This window comes from Centruroides sculpturatus, unplaced genomic scaffold (genome assembly GCF_000671375.1).
Source record: "Centruroides sculpturatus isolate CEXI.00-Female unplaced genomic scaffold, Cexi_2.0 scaffold1075, whole genome shotgun sequence".
In the NCBI taxonomy this organism is placed as follows: Eukaryota; Metazoa; Arthropoda; class Arachnida; order Scorpiones; family Buthidae; genus Centruroides; species Centruroides sculpturatus.
In genome coordinates, this window is record NW_019385215.1 from 242,295 (window position 1) to 257,899 (window position 15,605).

General features: G+C 24.9%; 1 protein-coding gene across 1 annotated transcript in view; it reads left to right on the plus strand.

Moving 5' to 3' along the window:
• Positions 1-969: 969 nt before the first annotated feature.
• Positions 970-15,605, plus strand: part of LOC111636267 (zinc finger protein 271-like) — a 38,650-nt gene continuing 24,014 nt past the window's right edge. The window contains exon 1 of the mRNA XM_023381473.1: positions 970-1,254. Within this exon, the coding sequence (XP_023237241.1) occupies positions 1,072-1,254 (183 nt within the window). The 5' untranslated portion in view covers positions 970-1,071. The remainder of the gene's footprint in view (positions 1,255-15,605) is intronic.

Here is a 15,605-nt window from a genome sequence, read left to right on the forward strand (position 1 = left end):
TCATAAAAGCGATTGAGATATGTAACTTTACACCCTCGACTATGGAAGCTTTGTCTTTTGTATTATACAATACCTGTATTCTGTAATCTATTTGTAGAAAAATCTGAAAACTTAAATAATTAAATAAAAATTTATTGATGTAATTATTTGTCTCCGAGCTTTCCTCTTTTCTGTGGCCGCCTATACTTACACAATATATATTTAGTTTGTCTTCGTGTCCATCTTCACCATCTTCTCTTTAATTCCAAAATCATTGACTAAAACATCGATGGATCTTCACAAATTCATGACGAATATCTACTCTTTAAATTGCTGTATCGCAGAATATTTGCAACATTCTTTTCTGATAAGATACACAGTTGTGCGAATATTGATATTCACAATATACTATGATAACCTACTGTGTGATATTTTTGATAGCGGTCTTCATTAAAAACAGAATAATCTCTACGCAGTACTCTGTTATACTATAAATTTCGGTAATAAATGCTAGAAAATGGGGAGAAAAATTTGATTTTTTGCGAATTTCCAACTTCTTAGAAGAATTTATCGTATTTTATTCCCTCGATGGCGGCTTAGTATCGTATCGGATAACATTTGAAATTTAATAATTTGATGTATCATTTACCGAAAGCTTAGCCAATTCGATTTCAAACACAAATTAATTCTCATTAATAAACACAAGCTAGCTTAACCTTATACATATGACCCAAAAAAATGCATTCAAATATGTCGCATTCCCGTTTCAAATACCTAAACTCATTCATTTTCTATATTTAATTCTTTCATCTTATCTATACATATACTTTTATAAATAAAAATAAAATAATTCGATTGCGATACATAAACCAAAGAAAAAAAAAAAAAAACAAAAATATCGATTGAAAATTTTCCTTCCGAAGCTTCCCAACATAGCGCCATTGTTGCTATACGCCACCTTCTATTATTACGACACATCCAACAGGTGGCGCAGATAATTTTTCGGAAACAGAAATGGCAACACTGTCGTTCAATTAGTCAAGGAAACAGCGGATTTGTTTTGTTTATGATGCAAAACTACGAAATTTTAAAATGTTGAGAAGTTTACTTATGGGAAATGTTTCTACGCTTGATTTCGAAGATGAGAAGCTGTTTAACATTAAAAAAGAACCGGATTGGGAAGATATGAAGATTAAACAGGAGTTAGATTTCGAGATTGACAACATCAATGAACATGGAGAATTCAATATTGTTAAAGACGAACAAGATTTACAGGTGAGACCATTGTGACGTAATTTAAAATATTTTAAACCGTTTAAAAGCACGTTGCAGCCATTTTTACCGCGAAAAGTACTCGAAAATTTCCTTGTATCAACATCAATGGCGTATTTACTTAAAGAAATTAGAATATGGCACAGTTAACATTTCTCGTAATAATTCACTCATTTAAACTTAAATTCTTCTTCACATAACAATCTAATTTATCACATTTAAAAAATAAAAATAAAAATTCAAACTATATATAAAAAAAAAAAAAATCCTACATTCAAATCAATAATGTTAATTATCTGATTTATTGTTGATTCTAATGTTTCAGCGGTGCAGAAAATGTAGGGCTTATCACACAGGGATTTGACAGGGAAACGGTGCGCTTAAGAGCATTGGCTTACCTGCCCTAATTTAAGCATACCGAATCTTGTTATTCCGAGCGCCTCGTAGGTAAAAATATCATCGATGAGATCAGGAGTATAATTAACTAATTCTTTTGTCGTGAGATAAAAATTAAATATGAGATTCTTTTCGTTACCTGTACTTTGTTGTTGTGCGTAATTAGCTGTTTGATTAAAAATATATTTTTAATTAATTAATTAATTAATTTTTTTATATAGAAAATATTAGTGTATTTCCTATAATGTAACAGTGAAAACATCAGTGTTTTAATAGGGTTTTTTTTTTAAATTATTTTTTTCAAATTTGTAACAAAGAAAAGGTCTCAGAATGCTGCATTGAATCAAAATGCTTAGTTTTCAAGGTCATCCTTTATAGGCTTTAATTCAAAGTTATTTATTTGATACTTTTATTTTACTCAAATTCAAATCATAATTAAATTTTAATTATAAGAATTTATAACTAAATGATAAAGAAATTTTTCATTTTACGACATTTAAAATATATTTGCGTAGACCTTTGTGCTTATCGAATTTTCCCATTACTTTTATCGTGTGCTTCATTGTGCGATAATAGTACAAATATTTTTGTTAAATAAGATAATTTTATTAATTGTGCTTTATATTGCAATTTATTTTTGATTTGTAGTTCAGAGTGTAAAATTTATTAATGTAAATATATTAAAAATAGATATTAAATACTAAAATTTCATGAGAAAAATATTTAGCATTTATAAGTAGATCAATTAAAACAAATAACCAGTTTTTAAGTGATAAATTCCATTAACAGTATACAGTAAAGCGGAATACATTAGAATAATAATCGTGTAAATATTATGACACTCTATTCTATTTATTATAATATTATGATATAAATATTATTAGTAAGGATAATAGTGCTAAAACTCATTGGGACTAGGTAAGTTTTATGAGTTTTGCATAATTGATGACACAAAATTAAAAGTCAAATATTTAATGAGTGCTTTTGCTTGTTTGACTCAAACTTTGTCATATTGCTTATAAAAGAACAACAGAATTTGCTGAAGTAGAACATATTTGAATTTAAAATTTAAGAATATTGGATTTATACGTAGATGTATTTTTAACGGTTAATAATATAAAGATCTGTGTTAAACATGCAAAAAGTATAAATATATATAAGCTATATTATAAATATTATTAAAAGTAAAATTCATTACTCTTTAAAATATATAGGTTAGGAAATCTTGATGTAATCGGGAAGAATATTTCAGTATATGAATAATCTGGAATAACTTTAGAAAGAAAAATATTAATCGTTACCCATATAATATTTATGGCAAAAAATATTAGCTGATAAAAAATATTTTTAATGAAATTTTATAAAAATTTATATTACACGGCGATTAGCATTTATAGAAATTGCCGATGAGAATGAAATTTAGGCATATTTCAAATTAGTATTAGATTTTGTATTCAGAAATTAATTATTATTGTTAAACAAGTAGAAAATTTTTATATTATTTTTAATTAAATTATCTCATTCTTATACAATTTTATTATTATTATTCAATATATGCTATTGCACATGAATGAAAAATGCTATAATAAAGTTGAGAAAACATAAAATTTTATGAGATTTTTCAACTTGTATTTAATGTGGATTCATTACATTTTAATGATAAATAAATTATTGTAATTATCAATGAGAAAAAAAGCCATTATCATAAGTAAACATTTATTTCATGCGTTCTAATTTGCGAAAAGAAGCTATAAATTGATATATTATATAAACTACTGCATAAATTTCAAACTATTTAGAAATCTGTGATAAGAAATTGTCAAGAGAATTTATTTTTTAAAGATATTTAAAGTAACTGATTAGAATGAAAATTGCTTTTTTTTTTCTTGTTTTTTTCCTTTGTTATTTTTGTTTTAGTGTGTTGACTTCTTGGTTTTAAAAAATTCTATTCCCTTCAGGACAAACCCATAAGGAAAATTTCAGTAATGTGATGCCTATTAAAAGAATTTCAGAAGTTTATGTATGCCTAATATGGCTTGCGAATGCTTTTACTTATCTGTATAGCTACAAGGGAGTTTATTTTCTTAATGGGCGTGAAACTTCTAGCTTGTCATATTATTATGCTTAGTTATAATATATTTTGATGACTACACCTTCCATAATACCTTTCTCATTCTACCTTTTGTTTGTGCGAAAATATTTCTAATCGTATTTGAATAAGTAATTACTCAGTTGTTTCTTAATTTAATTTTTAGATGTAATTGTTATTTAATCACAGTTAATAATTAGTAATTATTTTTGATTATTAGCTGAAACTTAAATCTAGATTGTTGACTAGAAATCTATACATTGCAAATTTATTCATTACATTAACTAAGAAGTAAATTCTAAAGAAATGCTTTACCAAAGATTATTTATTAGCAGCTTTTTGAATTTTATTTTTATGACAAATTTATAATAATCAAACAGAGAAATACGATGCACAAAGGATTTTCGTAACGATTGGTTATTAATCATCATCACATTGCGTAAGAATGTAACAATTGATGGTAAAAATTTCTGCTAATCATCTGTTTCAAAATACATTTTCGTGTAACAACTCTGTAGATGAAAAGTATAATAAGGCTAATATACGTTCTGATCAGGATGCAGCTATTCAAATAGAAAAATGTTGCAAACCTTGCCGATGAATAAATATACTGATTGTATAGGGAGGATGTTAACTATGAAACTGTTCACTTTATTTTTACTAGCATGAGAATTAAAAGTACTTGAACATTTTAGTTTATGTATAAATTTAAAATTCTGTGATTAAATTATTATTATTTTGACAATAAACACTTGTCACAACTTAAAAAAAATATATATATGTATGTATGTATGTATGTATGTATATAGAACAAATTAATATGAAATTACAAAACAACAATGTTTTGACCTTTAAATTAACATTATTTATTTATTATATTAAATATTTTAATAATTTCTCAATGAAATTAAGTAATTTTTCTTAACAAACTTGTAATTTCTGTATATCCTAATGAATTTTTGAAACCTCAATTATGAAGTTAATAATAAATTTGTTTATCAATGGCTACTTCTTGTAAATAATTTCAGATTTATTAAAATATAGTTAATACTATAGTAATAATATTCATATGTTATAATAAATATATTTTAATTGGAAATGGTGTTTCTCTTCCCTCAGTATAACAAGTCCTAGTTCACAAGAACATTCAAAGTGGACACAAGTATAGGTTTATATGAAAAATTTTATAAATATTAATAAAAAAACTGTTAATTGGATTAAATAACTTTCTAGAATTATCAAAAATAGATTAAATATTGTAATAATCTGTTCACAATTAAGGAAGAATATGTGCATGAATGCTAACTGCATGTAAAATTGTTTAAATTTTAAACTTTAGTTTAAGAAATACTGTTAATTTGATGATGATGATGATAAGAAGCATAATTCATCATCCTCAGTTAAATAATTTACATTGATATAAATGTTTTTCTTTCAAGATATAAATCATTATTAAATATGAAAGTTGTCATATGTCTTATTAATTAGCTTCCATGAATAGTTTCTTAATGTTTTAATACATTATAAGCATGAAGAACTGTTTCATAAATTTCTAAACATTTGCATTTTCTAGTTTAAAAATATTTTCATATCTTCATTAATTATTATATAATATAAAGAAATTGATGAAGATTCAAGGAGGTTGTTATTTTTTCATCCTTATTTATGGCCTTGAGAATCTATTTATAATAAATTTGCATATTCTGTTTGTGACTTGGCTACTTGCTCATTTTAAGATGTATCGCTGTTTCTCATTATATTGGATTCAGTTCCAGATAAACAGTATAATCTGTTTGGTCAGACCTAATGTAAAGCCATAAAATGTTGATGATTAAGTATTGTAATAAAGTTCAACAGAGGAAAAAAAAATAAAGTGCTTTAAGTAATTTTTTTCCTACGGTTATAAAACAATTCTTACATATTTTATCGATACACATTTGCACATTAGAAAAATATACGGAATATCAAAACATTTGTATCAAATATTTTCAAGATTTATTCCAAAAATGGGTACGTAATAATGATTTCTCTATTTCAATTTTGTTTTTAACTATTAAGAATAATAATTAAATTAATTAAATCATTTAAAGGGTGATGATGTATGTAACACTATGCATCTATCAGATAGTTTTAGAATGGTTTTGAATGCTGAATATTTTAAGAAATTCATAATTGTTTTAAAATATAATGTTATAATGTATGATAAATAAATTAACTACTTTAATTGTAATCCTTTAATTAGATTAGTCATGATGTAAAGTTTTTTGTCTTGAAACAAATCTAAATGTTAGCAATTAAATAATAAAAATGATTCTAATCAAACAGATATTTTAATTTGTTCGTAAGATAAAAAAGTATCTTGAATCATTTAATTAATCTCGATTGCAGTAATTTTGTTGTTAAAAATTGGCATTAAATTTTTTTTATTTATGTATGTTTAATCTGTAACAAATTTTCTTATATACATTTATGTTTTGGTTCTATATCTTTTATCAAATGTACCAGTGATGAAGTGTTAAATTGGATTGTTATTGGTCTCGTATGTGGTTGACTCAGATGAGTAATATACTTCAGCTAGTGATGTACTGCGTGGTGGAATTATAGGCAATTACTTGATTGAATTGCTGCAATGCAACATTGAATCTTTTCGAGTTTTGTTTTTTGATAAGTTAAGATAATTTTAAGAAAAATAAAATCAACATTTTAAAATTTTTTAAATGATTTTTTACGAGTATTGGGATGCTGTAATAAAATCTCTATATAATTAATTAATATTTTTGTAAACCTAAACAAAATATCTCAGCCAAAAATATAACATTAATACTCGTTTTGTGATAAACTGTCATACGTCAAGTGCCACTATAATAGAAGATAAGTGCAAGGATAGTGTATTGATTTTTAATTAGCCTTGTAATGAAAATGAGTAAATCTGGGTTGCTAGGCAGGTTGTAACTATTTTTTTTCTTATCCAAAACATAAAAATATTGTCTAGATTTTTCACCTAGGTTATACAGCTTATAACAGAGGTACAATTGAATTTAAGAGGATATCCTACTTAAATTTTTACCTCTGTTGATTACTAAAAAATACAATATATATATATACAATTATTAGTTATTAAATACATTATATTGCTTGATTTGTTCTAAATGTGTTGAGTTTGATTTAAATGAAATAAACTTTTCTAAAATAAATTTTAGAAAATTTATAAATTATTAGTAGAACTAGAGAATCAATTGTATAAATTGGCAAAGTTCTATTTGTTTTTAGAAACAATTTATTGAAATTATTGGTATGTATATAAGTAATGAATAGTCTACAAGAAAGATAACTTATTGTTCTAGAATACAAAGTAAAAATGATTTCAGTTATTATATTTATCAAAATTTCTTTCGATAATTAGTTATGATTATAATGAAAAACAAATGACAAATTATCGCTAAGTAATTTACTTATAATTTGAGCCAAAACCCAGAACATTATCTAGCAATTAAAATCATTAGAAATGAAGTCATATTTGTTGTTTAAAAAATATCTGGAAATACTCATCTATAAGTCAATACTTAATTATATGCTCTGATACCAGTTTCTGTTGTTATAATATAAAACAAATTAATTTTAAGCATGACTTAAATCTAATGATTAAGTCATGCTTATATTAATATTACTAATCTCGACTACGTGAGTTAATTTATTTAGATATGTCGTTATCGAGATAAGTCTTTATGGGATTATTTTAAGAATTTTCGGAATATTTGTTTAAGAAATTTTACAGTTATTACAATTATATAAACATTATAATATCTACTTTTATTTATTTTTTTTTTACTCTTTGTTTTATTCATGAAAGTATTATAGTGTTTTAATGTTTTATACATAGTTAATATGATGCATTATATTAGATTGCTGAATTATATATTGGTACTAAAATAGTCCTTTACGTTTTAAATTTATCTTCTTCTTTAGAATACTTTGATCAGGAGTTATTGACTCACCTGATGAGATATATTTCATTCAAACATCTGTAACTTAAAGTGAATGTTGCTGGACTTTGGAGTTTGTTGTATGATAGACTGAAAAGAGTAAATGAGTAATTGGACTACAATTTGCAATGTATGAAATAAATTACAGTTTGATATACAATGTGACAAATAACTTCCAAAGTAATGCATGTAACTGACAAGTTAATTTATCTTGATTAAATCAACATTAATAAATTCAATCATACGCATACCATAAAAGATTTTTTGAGAGATTTAATTGACAATATATAAACTTTGTTTATACATTATCATGAAAATAAATTTGTTTTTTAAATTATGGTAAGAAAAATGGCTTCTTTTTTTTTCTTTTTTACATTTCTGTGTGCTGCATTTGTTATCTATATTTATGACAACTACATTTGCCTTTAATTGAAGAGATTGGATTATTTAGTTTCATAATTTTATAACTATTCATAAATAAATGTTCTTACGTAAATTGTAAGTAAAGATGAAGTTAATAAATAGAACTCCAACTTATTTTCCTTTGTGAAATTATATTTTTATATAAATGAGAACATTTCTATTTTAAAAATTACTATTTTTAACAAGAAAAGATGATTTTACAAGTGTCATTTTTATCCATTTGTAAGAATTTCAATTATTTTATTGTATTTTTTTTTTATCAAGAAAATGCAACTTGACTAAATGGAATTGAAAAAGAAATGAAAAGGGATGGAAATTAATGATTGATTATTTTTTACAAAATAATTAATCATTAATTTTTAATTGTAGATCATCTAATAAGTAAAATGAAAATTACAAGTAGTCGTTTAAATCATATTTCTAAAAAGCCATGAAATGAGCATTTTGCATTTCAATTAAATATATAAATTTGATTTAATGAATCAAAATTAATTATTATTAATGATATATATTTATTAAGTTAGACAAGTATGTAAATCAGCCTAACATTCTTGTAGAACAAATCTGTAAATATTTAATCAGCTAATTATCCAAATATATTGTGAAAACTTTCAGTTTTAGATATCTCATGTACTATAAAGATGCTTAAATAAAGTCTAAATTAAGAATTTAGTATTATTATTAAATCTTAACTTCCCAATCAATCGATATAAAGGAAGAAATCATCACTCATATTCAACAATATTACTTTAAATATTACCTTGGTGTTAAACATATATTCTACTATATTAATGTGAATTCTGTTTATCATATAATATGTACTGTACATTTACTGTGTTCATTGTTAACGTTAATAACTTTATTCAAATTATTTTCCAGAAAAAAAATGTGTCCTTCAAAATTATTTGACACCCAAGCGTTATTCAAGGACATAATGAACACAGCATCTTCATGTGATATATGTATTATTTCCCCCCCTTTAAGTAAGCATTCTAATTATTAAATTGACCAAAGATTTTTGAACTAAACCAGTATAATAAACATAAAAAGTTATTCTAATTTATTACAGTAATTTTTCTATAAAAAGCTGTTTGATAAAATTCTTCATATCTACATTAAAAACTCTGTAAAAAGTAATGCGTTGATTTTACATGCGCACAAATATATTTACCATAGACGTACACGTGATTCAATTTTATATTCATTTAGTAATTTATAAATAGATTTCTATAATCTATTTGTGCATTTTTCACAATCTGCACTTTAAATTATGTATTTTTATCTCATTTTGGCAATAATTCAAGTTAATTATGGCCACAGGTGAGGTAAGGATGACTATAAAGAAGCTAATGTATACAAGTTCATAATCTAGTTTTTTTCTTTGACATTTTGTTAAATTTCTTATATAAATTCCTCAATTAATACATAATTAGCAATTAGTAGGTAAGATTAAAAAACAAAATTGCTTACTCTAATGTAATTACTTAAGTGTAACAGTTACTGTAAGATGACTTTGTTTAAAAATATTGAACTTAAAAATTTTTATTAAATAAACAAATAATACTTTGATGATATAAAATGCTACTCATATTTGATAAATAAATCAATATAATTTTTTAATTTTGACAATACTCATTTGCAATAATTGATGTGTAGTAGTAGAAGTAAAAAGTTTAGCATTAGCAATACAATATAATTAGACGAAGGCTCGACATTGTAATTTCTATTTTTGGCAGTTATTTGATGTGTTTTCGCAAATTATTTTGTAATTAATGTTTACAAAATATATAATTTTATACTGTTTACACGTTTTCTAGTTCATGTTCTTAATAAATAAAAAGTTATCTGTTGCATATAAACAATGTTTATTTTAAAATATTTAGATTGATCGGAAACAAGTGTGCAGTTCATTCTGCAACTACATTTTCCCGTATAATTTTACAACCAAATTCTACATTGTTTTGAAAGGACATTCATGGAGTTTAGCCAATCAGCATATCATTGCCAAGGTTGAAAGCTTTGAAAGTGAGAAAGGAATTCAAACTAGTAGAAATGAATGATGATTTTTTCTTTTCTTTTTTTTTTTTTAATGTTGCTTTCAAGTTAAACAAGTGCTCTTTAAGTTTTTTAAATGTTTACTTGGTTATTGCTGCTATATTTAATAGAACTTATATTTTGTTATTTCAAATTGTATGTTCTTAAATACTTTCAAGAAGTATCAAATTTACATTTTAACAGCTGTTTTCATGAGCATATTTGTAAGGATATAATATTTAAGTACGAGTTTTACATATTTATATTCTAAAATGAAACTAGTTTGCTAATAGTTTCATGTTATTGCTTGCCCTGAACAGTCATTTCTTTATTCTTTTAATAAAATGCTGCATTAATAGCAATTAAATTATATTTTCCTACTAATTAAACTGTTTAAAACTTTAATTTTAATAATTTAAATTTACTATCTTACAAAAAATGAAAAAAGAAACTATAAATAAGAATACAGCATTGAATTAACTGCTGTTTTTAATGATGCAACTCTTCAAAGTTGATTATAGAAGTATTATCTGATGTGAAATTCTCTTAAGAGTGATGAGTTAAGGCAAAAAATGAAAACATTTTATTCAAAGAAAAATAGAGCATGAATTGTAGCCGGAGAATTTCTGACAATAACAAATCGACTTCATCTTTTTAGGTTAGCTTCATCTATTTGCCTTTAACATAAGAATGTCGTCACTGGATATTCCGTCCTTTTTTTTCACATGATAAGAGGCTATGTCATCTGTAAAAAATCGATATATAATTAAGCGTACTGTTTACATGTGAACTTAAAATATAACAAACAAGCAGCTGAAAAAGGGGGGAAAAAACTGATAATGATGTAAGATATGAGATAATGGTTAGTAGGACAGATAACAGGACAGAAGTGATTTATTGCTATAAAAGCAAATATATGCTGAATTATATACAAAATCCTTTTCAACAACTTGATTGCTTGCGAGTTGTGCTTAATAATAAGAAGTAATTATCATTAATATACAAAAAATAATTCTGCGGTTTTTGCAACTTTTTTGTAACCTGGTTAAAGCAAAATGAAAGTTCACAAACTTCATTTCGTTTAACTGGTATAATGCAATAAGCTATTATCGTTTTCATTTGAGATCATGAACTTTTTTTTTAAATATAATAAGCAACTACTAAGTGATATTTAAATATATTTAACCAGCTAATTAATAAATAAATTGCTGTATTGAATGATTAATTATGTTAAGAAAACTGTAAATAATTAACTTGTGATGCAATTAAATCAAATAAAATAAATGTCAGAATGTTCTACTTTAATCACAAACTTATGCTTTTATGATTAAATTTTTAATACTTGATAATTTAACCTACTTCTGGTACTTGAAGTATCCTAATTATCATTCTGTATTTGATTTTCCACGATACTTTGTAAAACTTTATTCGTAAAATGATTTGGATAGAAAATTTTTTTATTTAAAACAATGTATTTAATGTTTTTGAATTAATACTTATTAGTAAAACTGATAAAAATTTAGAATGATTTTTGCAAGTATAAAGTATGAAATGTAGAATGTTGCTACTCTTCAAATTTCAGCAAAGATAAAGTACTTAGGTAATCAAACTCTGTTGGCAGGCTTGTAGGATTGGGAAACTTGAAGTCAATGAAGGTCATTCCAGTATAAACAAACTTGTATATTCTTGTTTTTTTTGTTACAAAAAGCAAAGATATTAAATTGGAACAAGGGGTTTTTTTCCGTATTAAAACAATAGTAAAAATATTTATATATTTTCAATACGTTTATTTTTAAAATATCTTATTTTTGTATTAATATTTTATTTAAAAATTTTAAAAATCAGTATTTAAAAACAATTTAAATGTTGTGGTATCCATGTGTTCAAGTAAACTTAGCTAAACCTTTGTACAAGTGAAGAAATCAGAACTACCTAACAGCTAGCTCCAAGATAAATCACATAACCTGTATGGTTGATTCTAAAGCCCAATAGGATAGCAAATTGGATATTGGCAGGATCTTTTTAGTAACTGAACTGTAATGTTCTTTGATCCCTTTAGGTGAGGAACTTTCTGAGCCAATATAGTAAAGACTATATGAATGATTTGATCAGTTTAATCATGTATATTCCTGGCTTATCCTGGTTGTTGATTTGGCTTTTGTCCCTTCTTACATTTTGCATTATCCTAGGTAATTATCCTATATATGGGTGAATCCTGTACATAAGGTCTTAAGATTGAAGCAAGGAATTTGTCTTTGATAGTAGAATATTCTAAATGCTCTTTGTTTTGTATTCTATTAGATTTAGAAGAGTTGTCTTAATGAGATCTAAAATATTTCTTTTTAACTCTTCATTCATATGTGATAGTTCATGTGGAATTAATAGAATGTTACATGANTCATTCACATATTCTAATAATATCAATGATTCTATTCAAGAAATCATACAAAATGATATTTTTTTCTTTAAAAAAAAAATTTTAAGTTTACAAAAGATATATCTTATCAAGCACATTGACATAATGAAGTTTGTACACTGTAATCAGAAGAATGTAGGAGCTATATACAAATAGTGCTATAAACTGGCTAAAATGAAGTAAATAAATAAACCAAATTTGAAAAGAATTGTTTAAAAAGATAGTATTTTACTAAAAAAATAAAATATAGAATATGAAATGTAAAATGGCAACTGTAAGTGAACATTGTGGAGTTTCTAATTTTGAGAATTTATTGGGCATAAAACTAGAATCATTCCCTAAGATAGAGTAGTGTTATCTATTTAATGTAATATTTTTAGCTTTTTACAGTTTAGAGAATATTTTTCCAAGAATATTATGATCTATTGTTATAAGTTAAATTAGTTTTTATAAGACATTCACCATAGCACATTCTGTTTTCTTTACGGAATACATGATTATGATTGTTACAAACAGACAAATACTATTTGTATAAGTAAATATTTTTATTCTTTTTACTGTTTTATTTTGTATTGGTGTTTATAGTTTCATTGTTTTTAGTTTTAATATTCTGTATTCTTTATACAAAAGATATTAATACGTGTTAATACCAATGTACAAAATAAGTCATCTCCGTATATGATACTCGTTAAGTGATGATACAATTTTTTGTTTTTGTTTTGAAAAGTATTTCATTTTTAGATTGTGTAAATTAAAAGATGTTCCATTTTGGAATAAGCAAAAGGGCCTTTTGCATATTCCAAACAGGCCCTTAAAGGGCCACAAACATTTCTTCATTGTATTAAACTGTTGCTGGAAAATGAACAAAAGGTGTGGTGTCATTTAATATAAGCATTTCCAGTTTTTTTCCCATACAAATTAAAATAAAACCTGTATAAAAGTTATCAAAATACTGTACTTTACTCCTTATGGAAGTTTGATGAAAACTGATTGCATAAATGTCATTAGTCCATATTTAATTGGTATTTACTGACTAATAATTTTATTTGTTCAATTATTATGATAATTATAATTTATAGTCAATACAATAAAATGCTACAGCTTTACATTAAAAATTAATAATCATAAAAGAAAGATTAGATCAATAATTGAAGGTTGAAAAAGATGTTAAATGTCAGTGATTCAAATGCCACTCAGCTGCTTATTTCATCTCTAACAATTATATAAATTTGTTTATGAAAACTTACAGGCCTTAAATGAGTCTAGATGCATCCTTATTACTCCAGATGATGTAAAGTCAGTAAGATGTTAATTGGAAGTTTAACAAGACCTAATAAAGCATTTCAAATGATGACTCTTGCCTGTCACGGCAAAATTATTTTATATTACTGTATATATTGTTAAAACGACTTCATCTTTTGAATTACTTGGTACATTTTATTTATTGTTGGATTTTACACATCTTGAAAATATCTTATTGTAAGTAGATATTTAGATAACAGATTTTAAATTAATGTTTATTTAACAGACAATATTAATTGATATTTAAAGGTACCCAATTGTTGACTGCAGTAAAATTTTTGTTTTTGTCTTTTCTTCATGTGCATTACATATATTTTAAATTAGATTAGTAGTGTAGATTAATATATTTGAATATTGTGATGATGATAATGATCTGTATTTAACATTTAAATTATAAGTTTCATATTTCAAGTAATCTGCATATGATTTCTTTACATTTAAATTATATTTTAATACAAAAATTAGTTTAAATGTGATTAAAGTGACAAATAGAAAAATTTTCAATGCTTTATGCTTAATTTTTAAAGAAATTTTATACAAATATTTATTGTAAATGGTTAGCCTTAAAGAATTAATATGTTAGAATATGGACCCCTCCTAAACTTTGACTGTCAACTTCTAAGATTTTTTTTACCTTTTATTAACCTTCCTCTTTTTTTCTTTTTTTCCAATAATAAATAAATCAGGTGAGTCATTATTGATTTACACACCTTTTCCATAGAAAAGATCTTAGTGTCTAAATTTACAATATCATGAACTGTCATATATAATGTATTGGACTAGTATTTTAAACTTCTGTTTTTGCTGGAGTTTTCAAAAATGTCTTATTGGCCGTTTTGGGGATCACAATGTTAAAGGATTGAGATCTATTAACATCATGATAAAATTATAGTTATTTTTAAAAATTTATAACCGTATTTTATTCCTGCATTATAAGAGACTCTCTCTCTATTGCATTAAAATATTAAGTAAACAACACAAAGAAATGCTATCATTTTAAAGGAAAATAATAAATTTGCAGGTACAGTTGAAAGCAAGTAATGGGAGCAAATATTTAGAATATTAATTGTATTACTTATGAATATTGGAATGCTCCACACATTTGCTATTTGGTGAATACCAAGCAAACATTTGGCAAATACCCAGTAGTGTGGATAATTTACTTGTGAATATTCAGTATTAACTATTTCCCACTCCTCGTCGATAAATTTTCAAATCAAAGCAGACATATTTGTATTTGTGTTGTCCATCCACACATTCATGCTCGCATTCATATATTTTCTTGTTTTTGGTTATTGTTTTCAAAATAGAATGGTCTAATGAAACAGTAATCGAGGTGGAAGATATTCTGTCACCAAGTTAAAGGGTAAAAATGGGGGGACTCATTAATGGTATTATTTATAACATGTTATACATTTCATCTTCACTTTACTTTACTTTATAAGTCAAACTGGTTTGCTTATTTTTCATCAATAGATATGAACTACTCATAACTACAGAAGCAGCAGCATAAATTATTGCTTGAGAATTGTTCATTTTGTAGATCTTAGACAAACATTCATCATTCCCACCATGAACCAATGCTTGGAAAATAATCACGACTGTGTACATATGTCCTCACCATGTGACAAGCACTTCAGTAAATGCTTTGACAAAAGGCCAAATTTAGTGTTCAGCAAATACTGTGTGTGGAGACATCCTTATACATATA